At 41.6% G+C, this 13,551-nt stretch overlaps 2 protein-coding genes across 2 annotated transcripts in view; both read left to right on the forward strand.

The window, feature by feature from the left end:
• LOC121609095 (extracellular calcium-sensing receptor-like) overlaps positions 1–5,700 on the forward strand; it is a 30,535-nt gene extending 24,835 nt beyond the window's left edge. Inside the window, exons 2-9 of the mRNA XM_041940641.1 lie at positions 2,024–2,318; positions 2,470–2,556; positions 2,693–2,962; positions 3,296–3,499; positions 3,586–3,861; positions 4,260–4,487; positions 4,583–4,706; positions 4,790–5,700. Coding sequence (XP_041796575.1) covers positions 2,024–2,318; positions 2,470–2,556; positions 2,693–2,962; positions 3,296–3,499; positions 3,586–3,861; positions 4,260–4,487; positions 4,583–4,706; positions 4,790–5,700 — 2,395 coding nt within the window. The remainder of the gene's footprint in view (positions 1–2,023; positions 2,319–2,469; positions 2,557–2,692; positions 2,963–3,295; positions 3,500–3,585; positions 3,862–4,259; positions 4,488–4,582; positions 4,707–4,789) is intronic.
• A 589-nt stretch (positions 5,701–6,289) lies between these two features.
• LOC121609266 (extracellular calcium-sensing receptor-like) lies at positions 6,290–11,739 on the forward strand. The gene is made up of 9 exons (XM_041940851.1): positions 6,290–6,510; positions 6,780–7,074; positions 7,217–7,303; positions 7,562–7,831; positions 8,200–8,406; positions 8,493–8,768; positions 9,165–9,392; positions 10,632–10,755; positions 10,832–11,739. The coding sequence occupies exons 1-9, from the start codon at positions 6,290–6,292 to the stop codon at positions 11,737–11,739; spliced, it is 2,616 nt and encodes an 871-aa protein (XP_041796785.1).
• Positions 11,740–13,551: the final 1,812 nt, after the last annotated feature.

The following is a 13,551-nucleotide window of genomic DNA, read 5'->3' on the forward strand; positions in this document are numbered from 1 at the left end:
TGAGATTATAATGGGTGTGTATTGCGCGGAATGTTCGTGCTAGAGTGCGTGCTAGAGTGGCACAGAGTCTAAAAACGATCTGAAAATCTTCTCGTTTTCTCGTCGCTACGGCCACAAATTACACTCTACACGCATAATTTTGGGCTCAGTTTGTAGACAAACTTGTCCTCTTTCGTGTGATGTCCTCGAAAAAGCCGAGAGACTTACTGAATTTAAATAGTGAGACGTTTTGTGCAGCCAGCGCCCTCCTGTTCTCCCATTAAGTCCCATGTTAAAATTCAGAGCTGTTTTGTGAGCAAAGCAGAAATGCCTCCTGTCTTTAGATCGCCATAAAACGAAAAGTTGTTGTGTCAGGAATAAAACGAGGAGATGGCCGGACTCAGGAAGTTCTCGGGAGTCCGATGATCTATAGTACACTCTGATACGAGGTACGGTTCTCTCACCAGAGGATTTAGTTCAGGAGGTTCGCCGAACCCAAATCTCACTGCATACAATACAAACTCCTGTTCTCTGAGTCGCAGAGTCTTTTTAAGTCGACCATTTTGTCATTTTTCTAAAGAATATCTGGACATAAAACACACGTACATCTGGCCCAGACTTGTCCGCATCTCACAGTGTAATCGGTTTTTTGATAGCAGCTACGGTTTTGACACAATCGCAAGTTGTTCGGAAGAAACCGACAGCGAAAAAGCCGCTTTTCAGTTAACAGGTGTGTCATTAACTGTCATTTACACACACACCGGTCAATAACCCACGCACACACATCTGCAGGACAACAAGCCTGAGAATGATTATCTTAACGAGCTCAGTCAAAACAAGGGCATTGTTTGAAAACAATCTCCATCCAACAAACAGTTAAACTCAGCTTCACCAAGCGCTTTGCCAAAAAGGTTGAGACAGTAGTCACACAAACACACACACAAGCAGGGCTAACCAACAGCTAAAAAGTGATTAAAAACAAGCACGTCAAAACTGAACAGGAACAGGTAAAAAGTGGGAGAGGTAGAGAGGTAATTATCAGCAGGTGGGGCAGAAGTTACACACGCACACAAACAAACACACACACACACACACACACATTCAGACACACATATACCAGACACATCTCCATGTAGGAGCTGGTTGGGCTGCTTGTGTAGTTCAAGCAGACACACACACACAAACAGACGAAGACACACACATACGCAGTCACACACAACGACAGATACATAAACACACACACACAGACAAATGCATAATGAAAACCCCATCCCCCCGCCCCCTTGTTAACGCCGTTAGCTCTGTTAGCTCTGTTAGCACAGTTAGCTCTGTTAGCGCTAGCGCCGTTAGCTATATTCGCACCTTTAGCTGTTAGCTCAGTTAGTGTTAGCTCTGTTAGCTCCGTTAGCATTAGCTCCATTCATGTTTATTGATTCAGTTCATTAATTCATGTTAACAGAGACATGAAGCAGAGGAGAGAAGCAGACACAGACAGCTGAGGTGATCAACAGAGACAGACAAGGAGAAAGCCACAGAAACACAGCTGAGAGCAATTCATTAATCAGGGACTGACTACCTCTGATATCTGCCGTTTTCTCAATTTGCAGCCTTTTTCAATTGTCCGCTGCTTCGCCATAGTTTCTCCTAGAGACTTCATTCAAACTTTAAAACGTAGATAATTTTGTCGGCTCAAAATGACCCTCGGCACATTTTGATATCTCTTACGGTTTTCGAGCTATGACCATCGAAGGCCGACGTAAGACGCAAACAACTGCGATAAATTTCCCATAAGAAATGAATGGGGAAATTTCCTCAAATTTCAGCCTTTTTCAATTGTCCGCTGCTCGGCCATACTTTGTCCTAGAGACTTCATTCAAACTTTAAAACGTAGATAATTTTGTCGGCTCGAACACACCCCGTGTCCCTTTCAAAATTTCCCAGAGGGAATTTTCTAGTTGTAATTGTAGTTGTGCAACATACATGTTGGCACAGTTACTGTATGTTGTATTATTTCAATAGTAAACATTGGTGTTTCTTGTATCAGTTTTGATGTTGTAGGATTCAGGCGGGCCCAGACCATGGCCTTTGCTATTGATGAGATCAACAGAAACTCCAACCTGCTACCTAATGTGACTCTGGGATACAGTCTTTATGATAACTGTGCCAAATTAGGAATTGGATTCCGTGCAGCACTGTCATTAGCCAGTGGTCAAGAGGAGCAGTTTATGTTAGGTGAGACCTGTGTTGGAGCTCCTCCAGTCCTTGGGATTGTAGGTGATTCTTCCTCAACACGATCCATTGCCATTTCCACTGTCCTAGGTTTGTACAGAGTGCCTATGGTAAGTTTTCCACCTTGCTATCTAAGAACTATTTTGAATCACTTTAATTTCAAATGTTATGTTTGTTGTCAGCAGTAATCAACCTGAAATGCTTAAAAGAGCCAGAGAGACTTTGAAAGTTTTTAGGATGTACAGTCTGTGTCTTTGACAGGTGAGTTATTTTGCCACATGTTCCTGCCTGAGTGACCGGCAAAAGTTTCCGTCTTTCTTTAGGACAATCCCAAGTGATGCTTTCCAGGTGACTCTCTATTAGCAAAATGAAAATGCATAAAGGAACATTTAAACTTTTCTAATGAAGAATGTTCTTTCAGTCCAATGAAAAAATCTATTATCTATTATCTATCTAATAATTCAGTCACTCTGTATTCATTTAGGTGCGTGCTATGATTCAAATTCTAAACCGCTTTGGCTGGACTTGGGCAGGTCTGCTGGTCAGTGATGATGACTATGGACTCCACGCTGCCCGATCCTTCCAGTCTGACCTGGCACAGTCTGGTGGAGGTTGTCTGGCCTACTTAGAGGTTTTGCCTTGGGACAACGATCCAGCTGAATTTAGGAGGATTGTGGAATTGATGAAGAAATCCACAGCTCATGTGGTCATTGTGTTTGCACATGAGAGTTACATGATTAACCTCATGGAAGAGGTTGGGCTTGAAATATATCTTTTGAAAAATTAGTTACTAGTTCTTCAACTTCATGTTTTATTTGTCAAACTGAGGGATCTAAATTAAATAACATGTTGGCCTGTGACTAAAAAAGTAATTGAACGCATTATGCCAGTATTTTGTTTGAATGCTTGTAAAGTGGGATAATTTACTCAGACAAATAACATGAAACTAGAGTGATGATCATCTGCTATCTGAAACATGAGATTGCATCTCTGTATGAGTGTGTAAACTGTGTATAATTCACAAGACTAGACAACGTTAGTTGCTTGGCAGTATGAATTTAAATACAGTATTTGGCTCAATGCACAGGTGGTGAGGCAGAATGTGACAGGCCTGCAGTGGATGGCCAGTGAAGCCTGGACAGCAGCTACTGTGCTCCAGACCCCTCACCTCATGCCATACCTGGGTGGCACTCTGGGCATCGCCATCCGTCGAGGAGAAATACCAGGGCTCAGGAAATTCCTCCTACAAATACGTCCTGACCAACACCACAACAGCTATGGAAATAGCATGGTGAGTGAAACACTGTGCAATCTGATCTGGTCAGTGCAAGAATAATATAATGTAATTTATAACGTGCAGTTTTGAATATATTTCAGGTAAACCAGTTTTGGGAACACACATTTCAGTGCAGATTTGCACCGCCTCCAACAGGTTGGATGGAAGCTGGTGGATCCTTATGCACTGGACAGGAAAATCTGGAGGATGTGGAGACAGAGTTATTGGACATTTCAAACCTCAGGCCAGAGTATAATATCTACAAGGCTGTGTATGCTCTGGCGTATGCCCTTGATGACATGCTGAAGTGTGAGCCAGGGAGAGGGCCTTTCAGCGGGCACAGCTGTGGCAATCTGAAAAGACTGGAGTCATGGCAGGTGTGATATCACTTTACACCCCATCTGTCTCCATCACTAAGTGACACGCTTTAGTATTTTTTGCAGAGAAGCTTTTATGGTATATGACTAAACACAAAACTATTAGATTACTAATGGCAAGGTGCCCAGAAGATAGCTCACAGGATTATTCCTTCGGCTCGCTAATAGCCTGGGAGAGTATGATCATGTCAGAGAAAACATGATGATTTCACTACACACAGAGATGTGACTCGACTTCAGAAAAAATGCTTTGTTGGAATTGCTAGTGTCCTTATTTGTTCAAAAGTCCAGCCTGTAGTTTGATTATTGAGGACAGAGCACCACTGTGTTCACCATGGTCATAAATAGTTCTTCTGTCCTCTTTGGTTTTCCTCTATCCCTTATTCTGACATACATAGCTTGTGTATTACTTGGATAGGATCAACTTCACAACACCATTTGGTGATCAAGTGTCATTTGATGAGAATGGTGATGCCTTACCAATATATGATATCATGAACTGGCTGTGGCTCCCTGATGGAAGAACCGAAGTTCAGAATGTGGGTGAGGTGAAGAGGTCGGTCTTCAAAGGTGAAGAACTCACAATTGATGAAGACAAAATCTTCTGGAACTTTGAAACAAACAAGGTTACTTCTGATTTTTTAGACACATGTTTTTTTTTATCCATGTATATCTCATTATAGCAGTGTAAATGAAAAAGTAGCTATTTTCCTCTCAACAGCCACCCAAGTCAGTGTGCAGTGACAGCTGCCCTCCAGGTACCCGCATGGCCAGAAAGAAAGGGGAACCTGAGTGCTGTTTCGATTGCATCCCTTGTTCTGAAGGAAAGATCAGCAATAAGACTGGTTGGTATTCAGTTTGAAACATTGTTGTTTGGAGATGTCATATACAGTAAACTTGAGTCTCAAGACTGCTCCTATTTTCATAGACTCCATGGAGTGCTCCCTTTGTCCAGAGGACTTCTGGTCCAGCCCCCAGCGTGACCACTGTGTTCTGAAGAAAACAGAGTTCCTCTCCTACCATGAGCCTCTGGGTATCTGCTTGACTGCTGCATCATTGCTGGGCACATGCATCTGTGCTGTTGTCCTGGGGATCTTTATCTATCATCGTAGAACACCTATCGTACGAGCCAACAACTCAGAACTTAGTTTCCAACTATTGCTGTCACTTAAGTTGTGCTTCCTGTGTTCACTGCTGTTTATCGGCCGCCCCAGACTGTGGACATGCCAGCTGAGACATGTAGCATTTGGAATCAGCTTTGTGCTTTGTGTCTCATGCATCCTCGTGAAAACCATGGTGGTTCTGGCTGTGTTCAAGGCCTCCAAGCCAGGAGGTGGAGCCAGTCTGAAGTGGTTTGGAGCTGTGCAGCAGAGGGGGACAGTGATTGTTCTTACTTCTATTCAGGCAGTAATCTGCACTGTCTGGATTGTCTCTGCCTCACCAGCTCCTCATAAAAACACTCAATACCACAATGATAAAATAGTTTATGAGTGTGTAGTTGGGTCCACAGTTGGTTTTGCAGTGTTACTTGGTTATATTGGCTCACTGGCTATCATCAGTTTTCTGATTGCATTTATATCAAGGAATCTTCCAGACAGTTTCAATGAGGCCAAACTCATCACTTTCAGCATGCTGATCTTCTGTGCTGTGTGGGTGGCCTTTGTCCCAGCTTATATCAGCTCACCAGGTAAATACTCAGATGCAGTGGAGGTGTTTGCCATCCTGGCCTCCAGTTTTGGTCTCTTGGTGGCGCTGTTTGGACCCAAATGTTACATAATCCTGCTGAGGCCAGAGAGGAACACAAAGAAAGCGATCATGGGTCGGGGCATTGAGTCATAAACACTGCAGTGTATGTAACAAGACAGAATTAATCCTTTTTCTCTATACAATACAAAAATACATCCATCAGGCCATAGGTGGAAAGTATTATCAATGTTAAAATAAGTGTATCCTTTCGTGAAATCTATTACCGCATTGATAAACATGCAAGAACACAAAGCAAGTTATTCTGTTTTTTCTAGGATGTAGTTAGAGTACAAAACACTTGAACCTCAAATACTATCATTGGCTTTTTGAGTTTTCATGGTGTCGGTAAACTGTACATCTTTTTAAACTGAGTTACTTTTTCTGAATTATTGATGCAATCTATTTAGGTTAATCTGAATGACTTTAAGAATTTATTTTGATTTGTCTAAAGCTGAAATTGACTTAAAGATACACTCATCCGTTTTTTTTATTTTGTCCCCAATGTTATTAAAAGTGTGTAAACTCTCACTTTAGGCCCTGCCCCTACATTCCCTTATGCCATAGTGGGTGGTGTGCAAGATACTGCAAGTCAATAAAAGGAGTTGACATAGCAAGAAAACTGACTCAGCTAAGAAAAGGAGTCAGGAGGGGGGAAGTCCTGTGGGCATTGTTCGACATTACTATGCTGTTGCTTATTTATTTCATGTTGTTGTATTGCTACTTTTCTTCTGCTGTTTCCACCCGTCTTTTGTCCTCCTCCTGCCAGTTACTGGGACAGTTTCATCTAAATGGGATGCACAAGGCTGGAGATGTGGTTCTTGGTGGGCTGTTTAAGATCCACTTCTTTTCTGTCTTTCCTGACCTTTCTTTTACCTCAGAACCACAACCAACTAGCTGTCACGGGTGAGTCTGTCAGGGAAACAGTGAAAATTAGTAAATGGGGGAAAACAATCCCATTAGTGGAATGTGTTTTTATTATGAAATATTACTCAGAATAACATGGTGTATTTATGCGTTTTAAAGACATAACTCTCAACGAATGAACTTTCAATAATTTTTGCTTTTCAACTGGCTTGATTGTTTATACAACCTTTAGTTATGCAACATACATGTTAACACAGTTAATTTATGGTGTATTTTTCAATCATGAACAGTAGTGTTTCTTGCGTTAGTTTTGATGTTCTAGGATTTAGGTGGGCCCAGACCATGGCCTTTGCTATTGATGAGATCAACAGAAACTCCAACCTGCTACCTAATGTGACTCTGGGATACAGTCTTTATGATCACTGTGTAAAACTAGGAATTGGATTCCGTGCAGCACTGTCATTAGCCAGTGGTCAAGAGGAGCAGTTTATATTAGATGAGACCTGTGTTGGAGCCCCTCCAGTCCTCGGGATTGTAGGTGATTGTTCCTCAACACGTTCAATTGCCATCTCCACTGTCTTTGGTTTGTACAGAGTACCGATGGTAAGTTTTCCGCTTTGCCTTCTCAGAAATATTTTGTATCACTTTGACTTAATTTTAATTTTGAGGTTTGTTGTCAGCAGTAATAAACCATAATCAACATGCTTGAATGTTTTTTATAATGTGTAGTCTGTTACTTTGACAGGTGAGCTATTTTGCCACATGTTCCTGCCTGAGTGACCGGCAAAAGTTTCCATCCTTCTTTAGGACAATCCCCAGTGATGCTTTCCAGGTGACTCTCTATCAGTCAAATAATAAATATTTCATGAACACATGTGTTGTTAAACATTTCATGTCTCAATATCTCTGCTCTGCACGGACAAATGTTTTTCTGTGATCTAATACTGTCATTGATGGGGTTGTTATGCCACATATAACAAAGCTTAAAGGCAATAATTAAATGTGATGCATTGTGAAACATGTTAAGCAGGTTTACACTGAAATAATTTTTCAGCCTGTGTATTAATTAATTCACTCTGTATTCATTTAGGTGCGTGCTATGATTCAGATTCTAAAACACTTTGGCTGGACTTGGGCAGGTCTGCTGGTCAGTGATGATGACTATGGACTCCACGCTGCCCGATCCTTCCAGTCTGACCTGGCTCAGCTTGGTGGAGGTTGTCTGGCGTACTTGGAGGTTTTGCCTTGGGGCGATGACCCAGTTGAACTTCGGAGGATTGTGGATGTGATGAAGAAATCCACAGCTCGTGTGGTCATTGTGTTTGCACCTGAGAGACACATAATTATCCTCATGGAAGAGGTTGGGCTTGAAATATGACTTAATTATAAATTACTATATTTACAATTAATATCACTTAATGTTTTCCTTGCAGTGTGATATGAGTTACAAGAGGTTGGCCTGTGATTAATATATGTAACCGAATAAGCTTCAACTCTTATTTGTGATAGGGGTTTAATAGTGAAATCATTTAATCACCCCAATAACATGAAAGTCTAATTATGATAACATGCATCACTTTGCCAATAATACTATTTAAAACAAAGGTTTGCAGCTGAGTATGAATGACTTAGATGACATCAGCTGTGTAAAGTGTGAATAATTGAAAAGGCTAGACACTATTGTAGTGGCATGGCTGTATGTATTTATATATTTGTTATAATGCAAAGGTGGTGAGGCAGAATGTGACAGGCCTGCAGTGGATGGCCAGTGAAGCCTGGACAGCAGCTAATACGCTCCAGACCCCTCACCTCATGCCATTCCTGGGTGGCACTCTGGGCATCGCCATCCGTCGAGGAGAAATACCAGGGCTCAGGGAATTCCTCCTACAAATACGTCCTGACCAACACCACAACAACAGCTATGGAAATAGCATGGTGAGTGCAACACTGTGCAATCTGATCTGGTCAGTGCAAGAATAATATATTGTCATTTATAACATGCTGTTTTGAATATATTTCAGGTAAACCAGTTTTGGGAACACACTTTTCAGTGCAGATTTGCACCGCCTCCAACAGGTTGGGTGGAAGCTGGGGGAACATTATGCACTGGACAGGAAGATCTGGAGGAGGTGGAGACAGAGTTATTGGACATTTCCAACCTCAGGACAGAGTATAATGTGTACAAGGCTGTGTATGCTCTGGCATATGCCCTTGATGACATGCTGCAGTGCAAGTCAGGGAGAGGGCCTTTCAGTGGGCACAGCTGTGGCAATCTGAAAAGACTGGAGCCATGGCAGGTGTGATGTCAGTTTACACTCCATCTTTCTATATCACTAAATCCCACACTTTAGTATTAATGCAGAGGAGCATTTGGGGTGTAGGTACAAAGCTCTGAATTTACAAATCATAAGGTCCCTAGCAGTTATAAAATGAATGACGAAATTTTATTCCATATCGCTGGGTGTGATATCAATGGATCGTGGTATCAGGTCAGAGACAGCAAAATTGTGTCACTATATGTGAGTCCAATTTAAAGACAATGCTTTGTTGGAATTGTGAATGTCTTCCTATGCTAAAAAACATGCAGTTTGCAGTTTGATTATTGAATGCTCACTGCTGTGTTCACTATGGCCACATATAATTCTTCCATCTTATTTGGTTTTCCTTTATTCCCTTTATTCTGATTTTCATAGCTTGTGTATTACTTGGAAAAGGTCAACTTCACAACAGCATTTGGTGATCAAGTGTCATTTGATGAGAATGGTGATGCCTTACCAATATATGATATCATGAACTGGCTGTGGCTTCCTGATGGAAGAACCGAAGTTCTGAATGTGGGTGAGGTGAAGAGGTCAGCTTTCAAAGGTGAAGAATTCACAATTGATGAAGACAAAATCTTCTGGAACTTCGAAACAAACAAGGTTAAGTCTGACTTTTTAGACACATTTTTTTGACCCATGTGTATCTTATTATTTCGGAGCCCCTAAAATGTCATGAAGAAAAAAAAAACTATATGGTGCGCACGCAATACTAAATCGTGCGCACGAGATAGCTAAAACATGCGCAGGAGATACTAAAACGTGCGCAAGTTTAAGCTAAATCGTGCGCACGAGATACTAAAACGTGCGCTGATTTAATGCACTCTTTCATTTATACAGACAGGTAGCAACAACAATAGACAGCGGGCTCCGTTCATCCTTTTACTGGCGTGCAGTCAGCTGTCAACCTGAATAATAAAATGACTATTTCACTGAATAATGAAAAAATATGGATATTACACCCGATTATTACGCGCACCTTCAAAGAATGGCCTATTTTAAAACTTTTTTTTTCATATATAGGGCGCACCGCATTATAAGGCGCATAGAAAGAAACTACCGTACAGTGGTGTCTGGGGTTGCGTTATGCATCCACTAGATCAGGGGTTGGCAACCCGCGGCTCCGGAGCCATGACCATTTATTTAAAATGTATTTTATTTTAGTTTGTTCATTTTGAAACAAATACCGCGCGCGCTCACAGATGACAGCTTATCCTGCGTAAAGATGCAGGTGACGGCGCATGCACAGCGCAGATGTGCAGACGCTGTGCGCTGAGGTTCAGGAGCAGAAATCACATTAACCACGTTTGATTAATATTTTAATTGCCTATTATTTAGCATATATCCATATTTTTTCATTGTTTAGTGAAATAGTCATTTTATTATTCAGGTTGACAGCTGACTGCATGCCAGTAAAATGATGACTGCACCCAGAGAGTGGAATACCGCTGTTACTTCGGCCACGCCCCCTGAATACGATAGCCATAATTCAGCAATATTGATCCATACAAAAGGCGCATCGGATTATAAGGCGCACTGTGGGTTTTGGGGGCTTTTAGGTGTGCCTTATAGTGCGGAAAATACGGTAAATATTAAAATCAGAATCAGTCGTGAACGGAGCCCGCTGACTATTCTTGTTGCTACCTGTCTGTAAAAATGAAGGAGTGCATTAAATCGAGCGCACGTTTTAGTATCTCGTGCGCACGTTTTAGTATCTTGTGCGCACGATATAGTTTTTTTTTCTTCATGACACTTTAGGGGCTCCGTATATTTTAGCAGAGTAAATTAAAAAGTAGAAAAACAGGTGTCTTAAATTATTAAGATTGTTATTACTCCCTATAGCCACCCAAGTCAGTGTGCAGTGAGAGCTGCCCACCAGGTACCCGCATGGCCAGAAAGAAAGGGGAACCTGAATGTTGTTTCGATTGCATCCCTTGTTCTGAAGGAAAGATCAGCAATGACACTGGTTGGTATTCAGTTTTAAACATTGTTGTTTGGAGATGTAACATACATATGACTCAAGACTCTCCATGTTTTCATAGACTCCCCTGAGTGCACCAGTTGTCCAGAGGACTTCTGGTCCAGCCCCCAGCGTGACCACTGTGTGCCTAAGAAAACAGAGTTCCTCTCCTACCATGAGCCTCTGGGTATCTGCTTGACAGCCACCTCGTTGCTCAGCACATGCATCTGTGCTGTTGTCCTGGTGATCTTTATCTATCATCGCAGCACACCTATCGTACGAGCCAACAACTCAGAACTTAGTTTCCAACTATTGCTGTCACTTAAGCTATGTTTCCTGTGTTCACTGCTGTTTATCGGCCGTCCCAGCCTGTGGACATGCCAGCTGAGACATGCAGCATTTGGGATCAGCTTTGTGCTTTGTGTCTCTTGCATCCTCGTGAAAACCATGGTGGTTCTGGCTGTGTTCAAGGCCTCCAAGCCAGGAGGAGGAGCCAGTCTGAGGTGGTTTGGTGTTTTGCAGCAGAGAGGGACAGTTATTGTTCTTACTTCTATTCAGGCAGCAATCTGCACTGCCTGGATTGTCTCTGCCTCACCAGCTCCTCATAAAAACACTCAATACCACAATGATAAAATAGTTTATGAATGTGTAGTTGGGTCCACAGTTGGTTTTGCAGTGTTACTTGGTTATATTGGCTCACTTGCTATCATCAGTTTTCTGATTGCATTTATATCAAGGAATCTTCCAGACAGTTTCAATGAGGCCAAACTCATCACTTTCAGCATGCTGATCTTCTGTGCTGTGTGGGTGGCCTTTGTCCCAGCTTATATCAGCTCACCAGGCAAATACTCAGATGCAGTGGAGGTGTTTGCGATCCTGGCCTCCAGTTTTGGTCTCTTGATGGCTCTGTTTGGACCCAAATGTTACATAATCCTGCTGAGACCAGAGAGGAACACAAAGAAAGCGATCATGGGTCGCATCCAGTCATAAACACTGCACTGTTTGACACAAGACAGAATTAATCCTTTTTCTCTCTACAATACCAAAATAGAGGTACACGGCAATAGGTTGATGGTAGTACCGCTGTTAAAATATTGAAAAAGCAAGGCTGATGCCAACTAAAAATATCCTAATATGAAATCTCTTGTCACTTGGATAATATGTGTGAGAATGCACAACAAGTTATTCTTTTTTTTCCAGGTTGTAGTTCAAGTACAAAAAACTTGAACTTCAAATGTTAGGATATCCCTTGTGCAAGACATGGTGTCAGTAAACCTTGCATCTGATTAAACTAAATTGTTGTTCTGAATTAATTACAGTAACTATTTGGTTCTATCCAACATGAGTATATGCATTTATCTTTAGCTCTCTTGAGTTTATATGGACTAAAAGATACACTCACCCGTTTCGACATTGTCCCCAAATGTAAAAATCCCCTCTCAACTCATGAGTTTCCAAACATTCAACCCTGTATAAAGCTTAAGTGTGTCACAGATCTGCCGGTCCACTGCATCAGTGTCACGTTTTGCTGTACCTATGTGTGAAAAGAATACATTCTCATTCCGGGGTTAAGTTAGCCATAACAAATGCACAACAGACTTTCAAAATAAAGCTTGCTGAGAAACATCTTTGGTGATGGTTGCAGTTTGGTTAGGTTAAGGCACCAAAACTACTTGGTTAATTTTAGGTAAAAAACATGGTTTTATTTGTAACAGCTACTTTCTCTAAATGACAACAACTATTTGCCTAACCAGGGAATCAAACCCAGGTCTCCCATGTTAAATTCAAGCACAAACCCTGCAGTCCAATAACAGATGGCCACAAACATCTGTACAAGAACAGACAAGGGGCCAAAAAGAGGTTAAAAAAGAATTGTAAAACATTAAAACTGAAACTCCCTCAAACACTGGATCCTACTCAATCCCACTCTGAAAAATCAATGACATTGTTCATCAGACCGTGCCTGACTGGTGAACTCACAAGCCAGGTGGTGTTCATGATCAGTCCAACAAACTCCAGACTATGAGGGTGCCCCCACTGAAGAGAGAAACGCAAAGTTCAACAAAAATGACAAGAGGCTAAATTGGAGTGGTATGGGTGTGCACATCCACTAACACGCCATCAAAACTGCTTTTCATAAATTCACCATTATGTCAGAGGTGGTCTACAACCTTTACAACCATTCACACATCTTAAAGCTGCAAATAGCGGTAGTATAACTCAATGTTGCTCCCCACCATCTTGTGTTCAGAGACATGTAACACATTTTCCTTTGTGCTTCTCTCATCTATGAATGCTATGAATTCTGGGTAAAATAATCAATTGAAACTATTCCCTTCTGCAAGAATACAACTAATTATCAGTGAGCGTGTATGCTTGTGCCTAAGAATATTTGACAAACACGCGAAAGATTATATCTACTGTACAACATTGCCAACTGGGCAGTCAAGATCTAATAGGGTAATTTCTAACTTGCCACATTTCTGCATAACTGATCGTATCTGATGTCTTCCAAGTCGCTATGTGCCAGACAGATACAACAGCCCTCCACTGAACAGCTGAAGTGTAATGAAAAATAGATGGGAAGACCTTTTCTTTCACCACTTGTCTTAGTATGCTGCTACCATCTGGTGGACGTTTGATTAAACTGTTGTTTTACAGTGAAATCCACAGACAAAGGACTGATTTGTGGATGCGATCAGTTTAATCTGGCATGCTTGTCATACCTAGAAATATGGGATTATACTCATTACACTCATGTATGTGCTTAGGTTTTAACCTGTGAAGTGATTCTGAAGAAAC

This window comes from Chelmon rostratus, chromosome 7 (assembly GCF_017976325.1).
Source record: "Chelmon rostratus isolate fCheRos1 chromosome 7, fCheRos1.pri, whole genome shotgun sequence".
Classification (NCBI taxonomy): domain Eukaryota; kingdom Metazoa; phylum Chordata; class Actinopteri; order Chaetodontiformes; family Chaetodontidae; genus Chelmon; species Chelmon rostratus.